The sequence below is a fragment of the Ambystoma mexicanum genome, chromosome 5q (genome assembly GCF_040938575.1).
Source record: "Ambystoma mexicanum isolate Mex_15411 chromosome 5q, UKY_AmexF1_1, whole genome shotgun sequence".
Lineage (NCBI taxonomy): Eukaryota > Metazoa > Chordata > Amphibia > Caudata > Ambystomatidae > Ambystoma > Ambystoma mexicanum.
The window spans coordinates 523,816,235-523,837,119 of NC_090933.1; the positions used below are offsets into that span (position 1 = coordinate 523,816,235).

General features: G+C 46.5%; 1 protein-coding gene across 1 annotated transcript in view; it reads right to left on the minus strand.

The window, feature by feature from the left end:
* The window catches only part of PRKDC (protein kinase, DNA-activated, catalytic subunit), a 3,362,625-nt gene that overhangs the window by 1,098,046 nt on the left and 2,243,694 nt on the right, over window positions 1–20,885 (minus strand). The window contains exons 59-60 of the mRNA XM_069621025.1: window positions 15,489–15,698; window positions 14,113–14,225 (exon numbers count right to left, since the gene is read on the minus strand). Coding sequence (XP_069477126.1) covers window positions 14,113–14,225; window positions 15,489–15,698 — 323 coding nt within the window. The remainder of the gene's footprint in view (window positions 1–14,112; window positions 14,226–15,488; window positions 15,699–20,885) is intronic.

Below are 20,885 nucleotides of genomic sequence, written 5' to 3' on the forward strand. Positions count from 1 at the left end.
TCGCCGCCATGGACCTGCTGACACAATCCGCAAAGTCCAAACCCGACTGAACGGCCTCACACATGGCATCCTTGCCATCCTGAACCATAGCAAGGAAACCATCCCGTTCGTCCCCTTCGGGAATATGATTAGCCGCTAATGCAACACAGTTCCACAGAGTGTGTGTGAAACGAGACAAGGCACATATGGAGTTGGCCGCCTGAAGCGCCATACCCCCCGAAGAAAACACTTTCTTCGCCCAGCCGTCAAACGTTTGTCGTCCCTATCTGGAGGGATGGTAGGATACGACGCCTGCTTTGCCGGGGCCGTAGCCGCCTGCACCACCAAACTCTCCGGGGTGGGGTGCCTAGACAAGTAGCAGGGGTCGCTACTGGCTGGACGGTATTTTCGCGACAAAGACTTGCCCACTGCCAGGAGACTCTCCGGAGCAGTCCAAGTCGCCGCCACCTTTCTCTGCAGAGCCATTTGAAAAGGCAAAACCGGGTCAGTGGGTGGACCGAGATCAAGGATGTCCGTGAGATCATCCTGAACAAACTCCCCTGGGGGAGCTGACCAACCCAAGTACTCGGTAACCCGAGACATAAGGCACCGATATGAAGAATCGGCACGAGTGCCAGGCTCCGGCCGACAAAACTCCACCTCCGGAGAGGTGTCCAGTCCACTGGCATCATGCAGCGACTGCCTCAGGTCATCAAACTGGCTATGGCCCGAGATAAGGTCATCTGGAACCGTAACCGGAACCAGGCCGCCATCAGAGCCTTCATCACCCTCTGAAATGTACTCCAGGCGGGGAGAGGAAGACCTTTGTGGACCAAAGCAGTGCCGGACCTTAGCCATAGCCTTTCTAGGGGCAAACCCCGTGCCACGGGGCCCCTCCGACACCACCGCCTCGAAGGCGTTGAGGGCGCCGAACGAGTCGGCGCCGGCGTCGACAGAAGAGGCGTCGACGTCGAGCGAATCGGAATCGACGTCAGCTGCAGCGCCGCCAGCATCGGCGGCGTCGACACAGTCCTCGAAGCCGGAGCTCTGAGCGTGTCTCTCGACAACCTAGGCGCCGACGACGACCCCCTCGGAGGCGGAGCCTCGAGAGAAAGCATTGACGACCTCAGCGCCACAGGCATCGACGTCTTCTTCGAAGACGGCACAGGATCACACGGTCTCGAACGCGTCGAGGACCGGGACCTGGCACGGGCATGGCGAGAACGGCTACCCTTGTCCGAGCGGGACCTCTCCCACGAGCTGTGCCGACCACCCGAGCCCGAAGGCGTACGAGCGGTGTCTCTCGACCGGTGCCGACCGACCCCACTCGGAGGCGTGGACGGACCGGTGCCCTGCGATTCAAGAATCGGTAGCATCTGCTTCCCGAAGGAAGCCCATTCCTCCGGTATCGCTTGCATGGAGGGATAAGCGACCCGCCGACGGGCGGAGTCCTTGGAAGAGGACGGGGAAGGCGACCTATGCCGGCGCTTCCGGGAATGCCTCGAAGAGGCGGAGGAGTGGCGATACCAACTCCTGGAAGAGACCCACTGGACTTCCGACGATGACGCGGAGAGTCGCCCCTCGAGTCATCCGTCGAAAGCCCCGCAGACCTCGACTTCCGGGGCTTAGACACCCGGCCTACCGACAGCTTCTTCTTGCGTTCCCGCAAGGCCTTTGCCGTGAGCGACTGGCAGTCGACACAGTCGTCTGTATCGTGGGCCTCCCCGAAGCACCAGAGGCAGGCGTTGTGCGAGTCTGTGACCAACATCTTGGACCCACAGTCCCCGCAGTTCTTGAAGCCCGGACGCGGGGTTGAAGATGAGAAAGACATCGCCACAAGCAGGTCTTCACAACAAACCGAACAGGTTCAACGAACCGAGAATAGAAAACAGCAAACTCTAACGAGTCGAGGCGTACCGAGATTCACAAAGCGAACACGTTTGCGGAAAAAATGGAACTGAGGCTATGGGTGTTGTGCGTCCAACTTATCACATCGGGTGACGTCGGCCGTCGGAGGAGGTCCTCGCGGACGGCGCATCGACGTCATCGACGCAGGACGCAGACGCCAAAGATTTTCCGAAGCAGCACAGCTGTGGACATTACCTGTCATAGATATGGAATACGTCGGAGGACCCAATCCCCTCGAAATATACATATATGATACATTACTCACCGTAATCGTATTTCTGATGCTTGTATCTGCTTAGATTCACATGCTGTGCATAGGCTCACATCTAGTGGAAGCTGCAGAGTATTACAGTTGTTGTTTTCGAAACTCGAAAAGGGACGTCGACAGGGTGTGCCAGTAATACTATCCCTAGTGTGACGTTCACTGTACCCATGATCCCTCACGCGTCGAGGTCCCTCAGATTGTTATTTTTCTGACATGAGGTAGCATGAGGTATAGCGTGAGTACAGTTGTATCCAAGCAGATATGTATCAGACAAGCTCATAAGCATCCATGCGCCTTCTCTCCGAGGGGAGGAAGGGTGGGTCGCATGTGAATCTAAGCAGATACAAACATCAGAAATACGATTACGGTGAGTAATGTATCCCTTCTGAGGCTTGTGGAATCTGCTTAGATCACATGCTGTGCATAGATTAGCGAGCAGTGGAAGAAGTAGGTGGGATGTGAGAAGGTTCATGAGCAAATCAATGTTTTAGAACCGCTTGTCCCACTTGTGTATGTGTCTTGGAATGAGTGTCAATGCAGTAGTGCTGAGTGAAAGTATGTATAGAGCTCCATGTAGCTACTTTGCAAATGCTGTCTTTGTAAAAAGGGGACATTTGCAATGAAAGCCATAGTAGCTCCAATACCTCTTGTGGAGTAGGCCCTTGGTGTAAAAGGCAGTGTTGTATTTGAAAGGGAATAGCACAGTTGGATACATCTGACTATCCACCTAGAGATGGCATTTTTAGAGATGCGATCTCCTTCTCTGCCTGACGCTATGGAGACAAACAGTTGATCTGTCTTTCTTAGCGGTCTGGTTTTGTCTATTTAGTAGAGGACCACCCTCCTCACATCTAGTTTGTGGAGTTTTAGCTCAGCAGAGCTTTTGGGTTCCTGGAAGAAAGCCGGCAGCTCAATAGACTGGTTTACATGGAATTTGGAATTTAATTTACGTGAGAACCTAGGGTGCGTGCGTAAAACCAGTTTGTCCTTATGCATAGTAAAGAAAGGATCCTGCACTGACAGAGCTTGGATTTCACTGACCCTTCTTATGGAAGTGATGGCTACTAAGAAGGCAGTCTTATAAGTCAGGTGTTTGAGACTAGACTTGTGCATAGGCTCAAAGGGGGGTCTCATGAGCTTAGAGAGTACCACATGAAGGTCCCAACATGGCTGTGGGTTAGAAATTGGAGGGTGGAGTCTCTTTAGCCCTTCCATAAATGCCTTGATTACTGGTACTTTCCACCATGAGATCTTGTTTTGGGAAGTAGCGTAGGCTGACAAAGCAGCCAGGTGTACTTTTAGTGAGTTAAACACTAACCCTGCATCCATTAAGTGGAGCATATAGGTTAGAATGTTTGAAGGAGTACAATCAATGGGGTTGATTGGCTTATTCTGGACCCAAATTACGAATAGTTTCCATTTATCATAGTAACAGTGCCTAGTGTTTGGTTTTCTTGATTCTTTCAAGATATCCATACATCTCTGTGGCAGATTGAGATGTCCGAACTCTATGACTTCAGGAGTCATGCGGCCAAGTTCATAGAGTGTGGTTGTGGGTGCACTGTTAGTCCTCTGTGCTGGGTGAGTAGGCTGAACTGGCACAGGAGTTTGATGGGTTTGCATATCGCCAGTCTGCGCAGATTTGGATACCATGACTGTCTTGCCCACATAGGAGCAACATGGAACAATGTTGTCAGTTCCTTGTGTAACTTGTTCACCACCTTCCTCATGAGAGGAGTTGGGGGAAAAGGTAAGCAAACTTCTCTGACGTGTTCATCCATAGGGCGTTTGCCTTGGAGCCTGGCTAGGGGAACCTGGACGCGAAGTCTGGGCATTGACGATTTTCACTTGTGGCAAATAGGTCTATAGTCGGAAAACCCCATAGATAGAAGAGGTGTTCTACGACTTCTTCGTGTAGACGCCACTCGTGTTTCTCTGGTAGGGGATCTCTGCTCAATGAGTCTGCTAGAGCATTGAGTTCCCCTGGAACATGTTGTGATGACAGGAACATTTTCCGTCTGAGTGCCCATTTCCAGATTTTCTGTGCAAGCATGGATAGATTTGGAGAGCGTGTACCCCCATGTTTGTTGATATAAAACATCACTGTGGTGCTGTCCGTCAGGATTTGCACATACAGGTTTGTTAAATGGGGTTCAAACGCCTGGAGAGCTTTCAATACTGCCAGAAGTTTCAGCACATTTATGTGGTTCTGAGCTGCAGTGTGAGACCACAGACACTGGGCTTTGTGGTGAAGGTAGTGAGCCCCCCCACCCTGCCAGTGAGACGTCCGCTGTGAGCACTGCTTGTATCTGTGGGTTGTAGAAGGGTTTCCCCTTCGTCAGGTTTTCTCTCGTCCACCCGTGAAGATTTTGTACCAGTGTTGGCGAAACAACCACTAGATCGTCCCACTGACCACTTGCCTGAGACCATTGTTTTGCCAACCAATCTTGTATGGAACGCATGCGTGCGTGAGGAACCAGGTATATGCAAGATGCCATCATGCCAATTAAACACATTGCTTTGTGCACCCTTATCTGGCGGCTGGCCTGATAATGTGGTATGTGCAATAACAAATTCTTTATTCTCTCCCCTGAGGGAAGGACCAATCCTTCCTCTGTGTTTAGGATAGCTCCTAGGAACTGTTTGGAAGTGCTTAGCACTAGGCTTGATTATTTCTCGTTGATTGAGAAGCCCAATTGAAAGAGGAGGTCGATAGTTGTTTGGATGTTTTGTCTGCAAATCACAGGTGATTCCCCTGTTATGAGCCACTCGTCCAAGTAAGGGTACACTGGGATTGCCTCCCTGCGCAGGTGCGCTGCCACCACTGCCAGTACCTTGGTGAATACCCTTGGAGCCGAGGCTATTTTCGAAGGGTAGCAACTTGTTTGTTTGTTTTATTACTTGTATTGCGCATCAGACCCAAGGGTAACCGGGCGCATTGTATAGGACAATTTACAGCTTAGTTACAGAAACACAAGGGTAAATATGGAGACAAGAAATATACACAAAATATACACAAAAGGCAAAAATAATGGTACAAGTATTTACAGTCCTACTCCGACAGGCGGTAAATGCTGAGAGGTAGGTGTGTGCAAAAGTACAAACAGTGGAGGGACATGCGGAATAGGTCCAGGCAGTTAGTAGTCTGTTATTTGTCTGCGTCTCTGATCCACCTTGTGAGGTTATTATCGGAAAGTGGGGTATGGTTGATCTGTCCGCAAGGTGGATGGTAGGGAGTTCCAAAGTTGAGCTGCTTTGACCTGTAAGCTACAGCCACCAACTCTGGACAGTTTAAATCTAGGTGTTGAAATGTTGTTGGAGTTAGCGGATCTGGTGAGTCTTGTTGGATTTATTCTCGTGAATCTCGTAGAAAGGTAACGTGGTGCGGCATTGTTTAGACATTTGTAAACAAGTGCAGCTACTTTTAGCTGGATTTTCTCATGAGTTGAAAGCCAGTTATTGGCTCTTCTAGATTCAGTGATGTGGGCTCTCCTGGGAATACCTAATGCTGCTCTAAGCGCGTTCTGCAAGATTTGAATTCTTTTGATAACTTTCTTATTGGCCCCAATGTAGAGTGAGTTGCAATAGTCCAACTTCGACAAAATGAGAGCTCTAGCAAATGTGATTCAGCTATTGTTGGATAGGAAGGGTTTGCCTGCTCTTATCAATTTACAGGTATAGGCGGTGGCGGAAGCCATCGCGTTGACCTGCTTGTTGAAAGAGAGGGTTAGAGTCCAAGTAGAAACCCAGAGTTTTTACCGAGTGAGCGGTTGTGATTTGATTGTTATCAATGTTAAAAGAGGATAGTTAGGGCCCAGCTTTTTTAGGGTAGAGGGTGTCCGAAGGATAATGATTTCAGTTTTGTCGTCATTCAGGCATAGTCCGTGAGTGGCCATCCATGTCTAGATGATGATACACCCTGTTCACCAAGGCCAAATCCTTGTCGTAATCATCGGTAAGTGGTAGGAGAATCTGAGTATCATCTGCATAATTAGTGTAGGTGATACCAAGAAGGTACAGATCATAGAAAAGGGGCTTCGTGAAGATGTTCTAGAGTGTAGGAGAAACGCAAGATCCCTGGGGCACGCCGCATGTGATGGAGGTGGAGTCTGCTGCCGCTGTGGTGGAGAAGACTCTCATGGTCCTGTTATTGAGGAAAGATTGGATCCATGCTGTGGCTTCTTCAGAGAAGTGCGCAGCCATGTCCAGATGCCTACAAAGGACCTTGGGGTCAACAAGGTTGAATGCAGCTGATAGGTCCAGAAGGAGGAGTAAGGCTGGTTTCCCTTGATCCCTCAGCTCGTCGATTTGTGCCTTTAGGTCTAAGAGGGCTGTTACGGTCCCGTGCTGAGGACGGAAGCCAGACTGCCGTACTCCTAGCAGGTGGTTGGTTTCTAGGTGTTCTGTATTTGTGAATACGCCACTTTTTCTATGATTTTTAGGAGGAATGGCACGGTAGTGATAGGGCGGTAATTCGTGGGAATGGCTGGGTTTATGGTCTGTTTTTTAAGCAGTGGGAGTACCCAGGATTTTTTTAGGTGACTTGGTATAGACCCTGTTGTGAATGAGGCGTAAATGAGTTTTGAGATGAAGGGAGCCAGGTCTCTGGCTGCGTCCTTTATCAGTTGGGCTGGACATTGGTCCCCCTGGCAATTTGATGAATGACCTTGAATTGGTAGTGCTGGTTCGCTATCTTGAAACGCAAGAATCTTCTGTGCGCTGGCAACATAGAAATATGAAAATAGGCTTCTTTCATATCCAGTGTTGCCATGTAATCCCCCTTTTTTAGAAGCGGGATTACCTCTTGTAGCGTAGTCATGCAGAACTTTTGTGGCTTGATGTACTTGTTCGTAGGCCTCAAATCTAATACTGGCCACATAGTTAGATCTTTTTTTGGCACAAGAAAGTAAGTTGAATAAATACCACTGTTTACCTGGTTTGCTGGGACCACTTCTATGGCGTCCTTCAATAGAAGCGCTGTTATTTCTTCTAGAAGTATCTGCTGATGTTACTCTGAGCGGACCTTTTGTCTCTGGGGTGATTGCGAGGATGTTGAAGAAGCTCTATGCAGTAGCCCCCTGCTACTGTGGACAGCACCCATCTGTCCGAGGTGATACTCTCCCATGCGTGGGTGAAGTTGGAAATGCGTCCCCCTACTGGAGATGCATGGAAGGGGACCTGGAGCGGAATGTCGCTTGCTCTGAGGTGGTTTGCCACCTCGAGCTGGGCCCATGCCCAGATTACCACGATCTCTACGTTGTCCTCGTGGATAGCCCTGAAAAGATTGTCCTTGGTTGTTGCCATAGGACCCCTGGCCTTGCTTGTTTCCTGATCCCCTCTGAGAATTTTGGCCCTGAAAGCGGCAAAAATTGCTGTTACCTCTTTGCCCCGTGGGCTTGTTCGTGAGCTGACCTAAGGACTTTAGAGTGTCATACTCATCCTTTGATGTCTTAAGTGCGTCTTCTACAGCCTTGCCGAAGAGCACATCAGGTTCCACTGGCATATTAATTATTGTGAACAAGTAAACAAGTTCCCAAATCGGGAACTCACGTCCCCTGCACACTATCGTATGTCTGGAATAACAGACCAATAATTAATAATGTAAATTCACGATATTGCATGTAAATATATAAATATTTTGCATATGTTAGAAAAAAAGGGCAATTTTGAAATGATGCTCATTCAGTCAGATTAGGTTACAAGAAACCATCTTCATTTTATTCATGATGATGTAGTCGATAAGGGCCCAACGAGTTTCGAGTAATACTTACCCTTCATCAGGGGCAATTCAATTTCTGGAAAAAGATTCTATACAATATTTACATTCAATATGAGAAGAAACTTAAAAGAAAATTTCCAATCAAACCTTGAATGAATTGAAGCATATTAGAGATAGATTCTACAAATCCATTAGTAAGTCTGAGTCCTCAGAATGTTCTAATTACAAAGCACTAGTGTTGCAATATCTAATTTGTGTCCATTATCTTTCCATAGAGAAAAACTTTACATAAAGACCTTTCAGCATCTAGTAACCATTGATCATAATATGATAAGAGTGGCTGAGACAATATATTCGAAGTAGGAAAACTAAGGTCATTAAGTTGCGGATACCATGGCTAGGTTAGATCAAAGATTTAAAAGAATTGGATTTTGGAAATTTAACCTTGTGGTTTTTAGGTAAAAATGCTGTGCAGGATGCTTCTGTTTAAGAGCCAATGCTTTGACTCCGTGTTGTGGGACACACTCACGTGGAGCCCAATGCTAAAACTCACTCTGGTATTGGAGACAAGTTCCTGTGTTCAAAGATGAAAAATACAGATTGAGTGCCTAATTAATAGATAGTGGCTATGTAAAAGAGTAATGAAGTTCAACTTACAAAAGGTCTGTGGGAAGGCACTTAGAGGAGAAGGCCAAAGAATGGCGTGCAACCAGTAGTTGGTCATCTGGAGTAAAGCCGAGTTTAGAGCGAGAATATAAAGGAAGGTTACGGGGGTGCCTCAGAGTGAGTAATGCCCCTCAGGAGTGAGGACCTATCCTAGATAGCGGGAAGTGCTTACCTTAAATCCGCGGCATTGCCGAATGGAATCAGGATACCCGTGTGGATGTCCCACTCCATTGGCAACGCTGCGTCATCTTTTGTACGGAATTAACTGATGATGTCACTGCACGCATGCGTGTGTGACGTCTATGTGACGTAGAACGTTTCGAGGTGGTGGTTTTCTCTGGATGTGAGCAGCATACATACGTCAATCCCACACGACAAAGGAATAGCTGCCTTAGAATGGTTTCTTCTAAGAAATGATAATATCCTGATTCAAAAAACTTTCGTGATTGAACTTATAAACCTAATTTTGTATAACAATTACTTCAGGTTTAATGACCAATACTACTTACAAATCTCGGGAACCTCTATGGGTTCATCTGTGGCCCCCTCTTACGCGAATATTTTCATGTTCTATTTCAAAAAAACACATGTATTGGATCATCCCCACTGGAAAAACAAAGTACACTGTTGGATAAGGTATATTGACGAAATATTTAGCTTCTGGAAGGGGTCAGAACAAGAATTGACCGTATTTTAGCAATACATAAACCAATGCAATCCACGCATAAAATTCACCATAGAAATTGGTAAACCACAGGTCAATTTTCTAGACGTTACTGTTGAATGGAAGGATACAGAATTTATAACATCAATATTCAGGAAACCCACAGACGTCAACAACTCTTTGCACTTCAATAGCTTTCACCCAAGGCACTTGAAGTAAAATCTTCCATATAGTCAACTCTTACGCGCCAAACGCATTACATCCAATACGGAAAGACTCCAGAGTGAATTTGAGACAATGAGATCTAAGTTCCTAGAAAGAGGATTCCCAGAAGAAACGGTAACTCAAGCCATTGAGAGGACAGAAGCCAAGCCACGTGAAGTCCTATTGACCAATCAGACAACACCAACAAAATCTAACCTCATTTATACACTGAGGTACTCGGGACAAAGCTTTCAGATTAAGATTATCAACAAGAATGTTTCTGGCCTGAAGCCTGATTGGCAAAGCCATGCGTGCCTCTTTATAATAGTGCCTTCTGCGATAACTCTCCCTGCATTGTCAGCCGCGTCAAAATTTGACTTAAGCTCTTCCGTCTGCTGCCACCTGAGCTAATTGAGATTTAAGTGGCTCAGGTGTGGATGAGAGTAACGCGGAAACCTCCTCCCACTTATGGCAGTTGTAACTTGCCAAAAGTGTAGCATTATTCGCAATTCTTGTCTGGTAGGCTGCAGAAGAGGCTAATTTTCTGCCCATTGCATATATCTTCTTACTCTCCTTATCTGGAAGAGCATCGGAGGAAGCAAGGGGTGTGCCTGCTCTCTTTCGTGTGGTGGTAACCACCAAAGTGTCTGGTTTTAACTGGCCTCTCATGTATAAGGGGGGTCTGAAGGTGCAGGCCTGAACTGTTTTTCCACACGCGGGTTAACGGCCGTGTGAGATTAGGTGCCTCCAAAGAAGGTTGGATTCTACGTTGCACAGATTTTAGCAGTGGGATAAACTGCCCTACTGTATTTTTGTCTCCCAACAATTTTTCAGCGAAGTCTCTGTCTTCCTGCTCCTGTCATGAACCATCGGACACGCCCCTTCTGGGCCTCCTGGTCCCTGACACGTCGGGGCTTACGCTCTGTTATACTACCAACATGGCCGCAAGCACAGAACGCTGCCTACCAGCCTTCACGTCCAATGCAGCACGTTCTATAAAGTAGCCACACCCCCGCGGCCCCGTGCGTCTCAACGTTACTGTTAGCTGTGGCTAGACGTGCGCTCTGAAGTTCGCCTTCGCTGAACTCTGTTTCCTGGTTCCTGGTTCTTCTGCTTTCCTACTATTCTCACTCCTTCTGATTCAGCCTTCTCCCGGATTCCGTGCACCCGCCTCTGAGTGCTCTTTTCCCCTTTCCTGGACTTCCTGGAGTTTCCTAGCGATCCCGGACTTGAAGCTGAACGAACGCTGGAAGCTGAAGACGGCCGAGCGGGCTTGTACAAGACCCGAACCATACGAAAGAAAACTCCTCCTAAGGATTCCATCAAACAGCGAAAACAGGTGAGAAAAGGGGAAACCTTGGAAAGCTCCTCCTGTGCGTCAATGCAGAAGGGTTTTGCCGCCTTGGTTAAGACTTCGTTGAGGAGGGGTTGATTGTCTATAGGGGAATCTACCACTGGAGGGTCCTGATTAATAGGGGATCTATGGAATGCATGTTCGCCTCCTGGTCTGGGTCCTCATCATCCCCATAATAAAGTTCATCTGTGTCCTCATCAATAAGTTGAGGGTCAGATGTTTCCACAAATGAAAGATCATCCTGATCTTCTGGATCTATTTCATTTTCATATAGATCTATAATTCTGCCCTGTGCGGGGACATCAGAGCGAGCCATCTTGGTAGGGGGATTGAGAGGCAGAGGGTTGAGAGCCATTAGGGGCTGAGGTGGGAGGGGTAATCTGAAAATTTTGAAGGTAATCTGGATTTTTGTCAAAGAAATTCGCCATAAAGGTCATTCTTCGTATAACTCTGTCGATATCCTGCAAAGATCATTCCTTTGAATTTGGGATTACAGTGTTGGGAATACCCATGCCTTCATTAGTAGGAGGTATACGCTTTGGCCTAGAGTCTTTAGGTTTCTCTATGGGCTTGGATAAAATTCCCTTTTGTGAAGACCTGTCCCTAGTAGGACTCTTGTCCCTATGAGGGGTCTTAGAGGATTTCTTATGGTGTTTTTCCCCACCCTGGCGCCCAGAGTAGTGTGTAACAGACTTTTTGGGGCCTGACGTTTTACTAGATGAAGAACGTCGAACTTCGAGCGTGGGGCCGAGGCTTCGTCCGCGGACGAACGACCTTCGGAAGGTTTTTTTCGTGCGACACCCTTGCCGTCTTTCGATGTCTTAGCCCTGTCGTGTGGCGATCTTGAATGAGATTGCCCAGAGGACCGGGACTCGGTGGACGTTCACAGGGTGCCGAACGTTGTCGAGTATTCGACTCATCTGTCGAATGTCGACTGGGGCTTATGTGTTTTGTGGTATGTGTTTTTGAAGCACTCCCGCGGCCGGGTGTAGTCCTCACAAGATGGCTGCCGACCTGTCCTACGGGGTCGGGGGCCTGCGCTTGGGTAGCTGAAGCTACTCCGGTGCCCTCGCTGTCCGAAAGTGCGGCGTTGCTGCCATCGCTGAAGGCTCCTTCTACCTCCATGGCCTCGAGTTCCCTGGAGTAGTGGGCCCAGCGCTTAGTGGAACGGTCCTTCAACATCTTAAGCTTGAAGAGCCTGCACGCTCGACAAGACGTTTCGATGTGGTCTCTCGGGAGACAAAAGTTGCAAACTAAACGTTTGTCCACCCAGGAGAATTTACGGTTGCACTTAGGGCAAAACTTAAATGGCGTGTTTTCCATAATTCTGGGTTAAGGAGATGGCAGCTGGGCAAACAAAGTGTAGGAAGGGGAGAGCATGCATTCTAAAATAGCCTCCTAACAATGGCCCCCACCTCCTCTCTCCCTACTGTCTGGGCCAAAGCCCGGGGCGGTCTTCCACGGCCGTACTGTCCGGCGCGATGGTCTCCGACAAAAGTATTCTTTCTCTTTCCTCAGCGTGGTGTTACGGCAGTCGATGAAAGAATAGAAAAAAAACTATCGTAATTATACAAAGTCAATGGCTTATCGCCGAAAGGAACTCCGCTATACGCGCCCGTCTAGCATGGCGGAAAAAAACGATCTGAGGGACCTCACGTGTGAGGGATCATGGGTACAGTGGATGTCACAAAAGGGATAGTATTACTGGCACGCCCTGTTGACATACCTTTTTCGAGTTTCGAAAACAACAACTGTAATACTCTGCAGCTTCCACTAGATGTCGGCCTATGCACAGCATGTGATCTAAGCAGATTCCACAAGCCTCAGAAATATATATATATATATATATATATATATATATATAAATATATGTGTTGAATTAAGTTGCCACATCATTCCTTTTTGCTTTGATTATTGTACAGGTGTGAGGGTTAGACATCCCTTGAATAGAGTGTTCCCATAGTTTATGTTAGGCAGGGAAATCCTGGTCAGGGTAGGGATAGTGAGGCGTTTATTCAACCTGTTTTGTTGAATAAAATGGCAAAAGTCGAAAACTTTTTACCAAGTTGTACGCCTCACATGTCTGACTCCTCACATTAGATCCATCTTAATTGTGAATAAAGGCTCTTTCTTTGGTGTGGTGTAAAGTAAACTAAAGCTTAAGTAGGAAGAATATCTAGTATACAAGTGATTATAGGCGCAAATAACTACACTTAATCGCAGGAGCGGATGGATTTGAAAGGAGGTCCCTTTGGTAAGATTTAAACAATATAATCTGCTGAAAGGTTCCTGATGTTTTACACACAGATTCTTAAGGAGGCACAGGAGCAATTAAACAGGGAACACTCTAGCAAATCTTTGGAACCCACAAGCACTTCAAAGATGGAGCTTAGCGTCCTTGCTACACAACTTGTGATGCAGGCAAGTTTATGGGAAAACATGTCACGAGAAATCCCTAGTGCAGTGGTAGGTTCATGCCCCAATCCCATCACAAAGCAGGACGTGCTCTCTTGTCTAGTTGAACATTAAGGAAGGCCTACATCATGAAAAACAGAGGAAGTACAGGCGCTGATGAATTTGATCAGAATAATTCAATGGGAGAAATATTACAACATGTGGCATCAACAGGCTTGAGCATATCCAAAAATGACAAAGCCATCACTGAAATAAACCAAAATATCAATCAGTTGGACACAGCACCACACCATGAAAACAGCATAGAATGAGATGGGGGCAGGGGGGCAAATATGGAGAATAGGCAAGAACAGGAAAAAGTGCTCAACAGGAGACTGATGGAATCAAGGGGCAATGCATAACTATAACTAATACCCTGAAGCACCATTCTCATGAATCAATGTGGTTGGCAGAAAAAGAACCCCTGATCTTATTCCTTGACAAAACAGTAATAGCCTGTGCTGCTCATGTTTGGTGTTCAAGACAAAAAAATGTTGTATACGCTTTTAGGACTGCTTTTGTTACCGACTCATAGTGACCCCACTTTATTCAGAAGCAATCATGCTCCCAATAAAGAGAAATCAGGTATGCTACCGGTGAAATTCATGAGGTAGTGGCAATTGGCAGTTTCAAAAGTCGATATTTCCTCTTTGGGATGGACACAAATAATAAAGTGACCATTAAAATCTCCCAATGTGCCATGTAAATCAATTGTTTAAACAACTACACCTGTCCAACGTAGCATATGCTGCTAACCCAAGGGGACCACGCCTACACTATATGCAAAAAACTGAACCCCACACCAAAAACCAACTCCAATTATCTGCATAACCAACAGAACTGGCAACATACCAATGCTGTCAGATCTAATATAGTTTGGTAATGAAAATGAAACCAACCTTTTCACGTTTCTGTTCTGCAACTCCCTTTTTTGCATAAATTAGGCTGACCTTCTCCTGGTCCTTTAAGAATCTCCTCCTCAATCGTAATATTTCTGCCTTTTCTTCAATGCCTTTGTAAATAAGGTTTTTGAGACATTATGAGCAAGAAATTGCAAACATCAATGTACCTTGATACAACACTTAGCTGAGTAGTTGAGGCCTGTTTAACATATGAATGAAAGAGATAGAAACTGGGTAATATGTTAGTACAAAGGAAAATAAAGTGAATTGTCGAAGAAGCGATCTATAAATAGATGAATGAGAAAAAGAGAAAAAACAGAAAAGTCAGAAAAGGAGAAAAAAAGGAAAAGCATAAAGAAAAAACAAACAGCATGACATGCATGAAAGAAAAGGGGGAGCAAGGAATACAGCAGAGGGGAAATGTGTAGCGTAAGACAAACTTGGAGAAAGAATAAAGGGAACAATGACTAAGGGAAAAGAAAAAGAAATAATGAAGGGAGGACAAAATAATGGAATGAAGAAAGAGATGCAATGGCAGGGTTTGATAATGGCAGCAAGAAAGTGAAATGTTAACAGTCTGAAGAAGCCAGTAGTAGGAATGTGGGAAGGAGACCAGGTAGTTTTGGCTTGTTCATGTTTCCTTATGCTTTTCGTGCCTTGCTATACCAAGTTATGATTTGCAATATGTGGCTTCAAGTTTGCTACCCTGACTAACAGGCTCAAATATTAGGTTTGACGAGATGATATGCATACCAACAACTCACACATGGCTAGGGCACACCAGCCAAAAAGACATCAAAGATCAGAATACTACACTTCTAAAACCAACATTCATACCACAGCGCTGGCCAATGCATTCAACCATCTCTGGCAACCATGGCTTCCCTCCGAGCATAAATGTTTCTGTTCTCAACACTGAAAATCTAGAAATGGACCTGCATGCAAAGCTCATGCAGACCTTGGTACGGAATTGATCTGATATGTTATTGTGCTTGTTAATATGTACCAGATGCTTTTAAGTCTTTTGTCAATATCATCTATTCAATTGTTGTTATATTTTTGTTTATTTGAAAATAAAACTTTGACTGCAAAGCTCATGCAAAGCTCAGGATCTTCTTGTCTGCATGCATGAATGCACCAACAATGCTACCTTGCATTTTTGCTCTCTCCCCACCACCCGCTTTTTCAGATCTGCAAAGAGCACCAGGAGACCATGAAGATGGCAAAGGAGTGCAGTATAAGTCCCAGCAGTAAATAAATTAACGATAAAGCAGAGAAAGAAAAACACAAACAAATAAAGAATGCACTACTTGAATACAGAATTATGAGAGGAACCGAGAAATATAAAGAAGGTATTTAAAGTTGTTTGGTACCTTTAGCTTTGCTGTCAACCTCATCTCCTGGCAAACTCAGCCTCTTCTTTCCAAAATTAGGACCAAGTGGTTTAAAAGGTGCCCTCTGTGGCTTAAAAGTTCTATTCTTCGCAAACAATAAAGAGGATAAGGATTCAGAGGTTGATGGAACAACATAGTCTGCCAGAGTGTCCATGCTACTTCCAGTTAGCCAGTTGAAACTTCGCCCACCTAGAATTAAGAAAAAGTACTGTACAGTATAAGATGCATAAGCACAGAAGTGAAAGCTATAACTATGCATTACAAACTGTGACCTAAATAGTGATGTTTTTCATTAAATCAAATATCAATGTTATCGCACTCATCCGTGTAATACCTACACCACTCCTCGTTTCAGCGACTACATACTGTAAGGGTGTCGAAGAAGGAGACGGACACATCTGGCATGATTTTGATGATAGATTTATTTAGGAAAATGGAAAATGGGTCCTTGCTATCCCTAACTTCTAAGAGGGGTTTCCATGCCTCGAAACCAATACTAAAAGGGCCTGTCAAGATGTCAGTCAAAGTAAAAGCCACCGTCCTGTGTCAAAAACCGACTTTGATTCCTCACACTCTAAAACCAAAAAGTAAACAAACAAAGTTCCTTTTTCAAGGTGAGTTGCTCCTTTCTCCTACTTCGGGATTCATGCTGAACCAAAATCTTCCTTCAAACAAACACCAGTGGGAATGACTCCCTTCCACTGATTGGTAGGTTTCAAAGCAGTCTTTACAGAATGTTCTAACCCAGGGGAATTGCTTCCTTCTCCTGGTGCGATTCTGTACAAGTTCCAATAAAACAAGGGGGAATGATTCCCTTCCCCTTGCAGTTAGCAACTTGGCTTTTATTTCAGGACCTTCTATTGGTCTGCTCCTGACACACAAAGCCATGGGGGATTTACTCCCTTCCCCTGATGACTCTCTACTTCTGCTTTGCTACCAGGAGAATTACTCAGTTCTCCTAGTATTACTTGATATTCTGTGCTTTCTGATTGATACACGCTTTGTCTGGGTACTTACTCTCAACGATGTCCCATATCATCTTAGGAACCCAGATCCTTCTTGTGACTAGTGGACTTATCTTCGCCACTATGATGTGGAAGATTTTGTCTCTTTGTTGGGGTCCCAGACCCTTCTTATATCACCAATGGTTTCCTCTTCCGTACTTTCGGCGATGGACAGGGCCAAGACAACTTCCCTGGAGGCGACTGGATTTATGTCTGCCACTATCTGGGTATATGCTTGGCTTTCTTGGGTTCCAAACCCCTTATTTCCTCCCCTTTTCACTAGGCCCACTTGGTTCACTCTCCTGCCCAGTACTGCCACGAGGAAGATTACTTAAGTTTGGTTAACTCGCAGCCAGTATTTTCAATTAACTTGTATTTACTTTCAAGCTTTACGCCCCTACTGGTTCCATCGCTACACCCCTTACCTATTCTGGCTTTCGGGACCTTCTGACAGTTCTTCCTGGGGGATCTTGCTTCATTCAGCAGCATTGCGTGGGCCTCCCCTGTCACTGCGGCTCTTGCTCCACGTTCTTCTCCCCGTTTGCCAGGCAGATGGTGCATGCGTTATTGCAGGACCGCACGACCCACCTTGTCAAGGTCGCACCACCGCTCCTTAGCCTCCGGCCACGTTCCCGTCCGGCTCCACACCACCGGACAAAGGACGCTCGCCACCTGCTTCTAGTCTCCAGCGAATGACTGCTTTCGGCTTCCCCAGAGCATTCTCTGCTGCGCCTTTGATTTTCGTGTGCTGGACCGTTTCCCGTGTTGCTTTCCTTCTTGGCTGGCCTGCATCCAAGACGGTTCTCTCTGTCTCCCAGCCGTTTGTCAGTTTTAATGTTGTTTTGGTGACCACTGCTCCTCTGAGCACTAGAAGGTTTTCTATCGTTCCATGAGTCACTCTTCATGGCTCCTTGGAACACCTCTTCTCAGTACCTGCATTGATTGGGGTAAACCTTTGCTTTTCGGACGATCTTCTTTGTCTCAATTGGTGAAACTAACATGATGTTACTTTAGCACATGGTTGTGTCAGTCAGAGGGGGTGTATGAAGGGTGGTTGAGGTTTTGGGTAGGTTTGGGTTCGGGTGTTATGCCATCTTCATCCAGGCGGTCGTTCTCATTCCAAGGAGGGGAGTGCCTCCCCATGAGGTCCTCCCGCATTAAACTACCCTTAGCGGGACTATTAGGTAGCAGCCTCACTTGCCTAGCCTCATGAGAAGGGGCTCCCAGGTTGGGAGAAGTGGCGACACCTAGTGAATCGTCTCATTACCTGGATGCAATTGGCAGCTTTAGGAGATGTGAAGGGCTTCAGGTAAACAGAGGTTTGAAAAACTGGGGGCAGCAAGGACCTAATGAATACATTTTGTTATGCCTGATGTGGCTCTCTGCCCCACCTTTTGGGGTATAGTTAAGGAGCTTAATTTCAAACAGCACCACAGCCTTCCCTTACTCACCAGGTTGAAGCAGTTGCATTCACCTACTTTTCACACTTCAAGGTGCAGAGAAAAAAAATACACTTTTCTTCATTGTTACTCAATGCACCCCCCTTTCTGTGTGGACTGTAGAAATGTTCTACATCTGTACTAGGCACTTGTGCATGGCTGGCCGATTTGCCCATGCCACCCCTTCCATCTTTGCCAGCTTACAACGGGACAGGGGATAGTACAGCTTAGTGGTAACACACTCGTCTTGGAAGCAAGATGGTGCAGAGCAACACAGGTTCAAATCCTGGGTCCGCCCTCAGAAACCTCTTTGGTATTAAGAGAATTATAAATAACCAATTACAATGACAATTTAAGGGCGAAGTATGGCCCATCATGCTTTAACAGTTGTTTGGTTCTAGGGCTTGTCTTCTGCTCTCTATCAGGGGATTCTAAAAAGCTAGTGTGGGCAGCACAGATGGTTCTGTTTTGGTTCCTCAGTTCTGAAAACATCTGTAACCTATTGTGTGCCAAACCTATTCCGGGGGCAGTATGTGGTGCTACACTTTGAGCATGCACCAATTTCAGAACTCGTACCATAAGACAAATGTTTTTTTTAAACATTTTTGCGTTAAGAATATCCAAGAAAATGCCCAGTATTAACCTAAGTGCAGAATGTAGAATCAACTGTTATAGAGCTGGTTGGAATGTGTCCAATCCTTTACTGGGATATGATCTAGGCCAATGAAGTATGGGATGTTGATCATACGTCTCTTAAAGATGTTTTCACTCTAGCAGTGGCTGAAATACCTCCTGGTCCATATCTAATTTCCCCAAGACATCTTTTCTTTTCCTTTCTTTTAACATGGTTTGACATCATGAACCTTTATCAAAAATATTAGGGAGCACTGGCATTTTTTCTTTACATTTCACTGCAATGTAATACAATATTATGGTAATTACTTCTAACATTTGTGGGGAAAAAAAGACCAGGCTTTTTTAGCATACAACGCCAATTATATCAAAATACACAAACACAATTTAACAGAACTCTGCTAAAGTTTTATATGCACTAAACCCTGGGAAGTTGGCCCCTTCTAAACGATTTGATATAATTATACAACTAGAGAAGGAACAAGTTACTTACCTGTAACTGTTGTTCTCCAGCATGGGTCTGGCATGGATTCACATGCTCATGAATATTCCCCGTCGTCAGGCTGGGAATCCTCAGTAAAAGAAAAAAAATCAGTTTCAGTTCCATTTCTACTGTCTTTCTCCTGACAACCAATCACTGAGCTCTGGGTCATACTGCCCCAAGCCAATGACTGCCCTCTACCTAAGCCACTCCTCTGCCAGCCATCTTCAGAGCTGGTAGCACGTAAAGTGGCAGTAGGACCAAGAGAAGAGCTAAAGAGCGGCAGACTGGAGGGTTCACATGTGAATCCATGCCAGACCCATGCTGGAGAACAACAGTTACAGGTAAGTAACTTGTTTCTTCTCCAGCATGGGGTCTGGCATGGATTCACATCCTCATGAATAAAGAATACATAGCAGTACACACATGCACAAATACAGGAGGTGGCAAGGATCAACATAAGCATCTCTTACCTCCTCACCAGGCTCACCTTCAAGCAAACAGGTTGCGCAGCACTGCTTGGCCGACTATAGACTCCTCCCTGCAATACCTGTCAACACAGTAGAATATCTTGAAGGTGTGCGTCGACCTCCACATCGCAGCCCTGCAGATGTCGAGCAGGGGCACACCAGACAGGAACGCCTTTGTAGCAGCGATCGCTCTGCTAGAGTGGGCTCTCGGACGGCCAGGCAGCTGTCGGTTTTCGAACCGGTGACAGTGGGTCATACAACCGGAGAGCCACCTGGAAATGAAAGCCTTGGACAGGGCCTTCCCATGGTTCACAGGACCAAAGTTCACTAAGAGCTGAGAGGTATTGTGTAAACTGTGTGGCCACATAAAACTTCAGCGCTCTAGCCTCATCCAGCGAGTGCAAAGTCCTCTCAGCCGGCGACGAAGGAGTGGGAAAAAACACAGGTAACAGCAAGGGCTCATTTAGATGAAAGTCTGACAGCACCTTGGGCATGAAGGAGGGGTGCGTCCGCAGCACCACCCTCGTCTCGTGGAAAGTCAAGAAAGGTGGTTTACAGGAGAGGGCCTGGATCTCCCCCACTCGTCGTGCGGAGGGCATAGCCACGAGAAAAGCAGTTTTCCATGACAAAGACTTGAGGGGTGCAGAATGTATAGGCTCGAACTGAGGTCGCAGGAGCAGAGTAAGCACCACATTGAGCTCCCACGCCAGGGCCGGAGTCTCACCGGCTGGAACGAGCGTAATAGTCCCTTGACAAATCCCATTACCAAACGGTGCGACCACAAGGATGGTCATCCTGGGGATCTGGTGTAGCAGGAGATAGCCATCAGATGAACCTTGATGGAGGCATGGGCCAGCCCCGATTTAGCCAACGAAAGCAAATATGAAAGTACCCGAGGAGCCTTGACCCTCAGTGGGTCGATCTTCTGGGAACGATACCAAATCTCTTCCACTTAAGTCCATAGAATTTCAAAGCAGACGATGCTCTAGCCTTGCCGAGAATTTCCTTGCAGTCCGCCGGGAGATCGTAGCCACAGAATTCTAACGCTGCAGGAGCAAAGCCTTCAGGTTCAGAGACCCTGGATCGTGGTGAAGAATGGCACCTCAATCCCTGACGAGAAGATCCGCAACCACTGGCAGCTTGACTGGTGGAGACGCTGACATGCTGAGAAGGTCCGGGTACTAGATCTGCCTCAGCCACGCCGGTGCGACAAGGATCATTCGGCACCGGCACTGTTTGAGTTCACTGATGACTTAAAGTAACAACGGAAACAGAGGGAACGTATACAGAAAGAGGCCATCTTAATGGAATGAGAATGCGTTCCCCATGCTCCCCTGCTGGGGAAACCT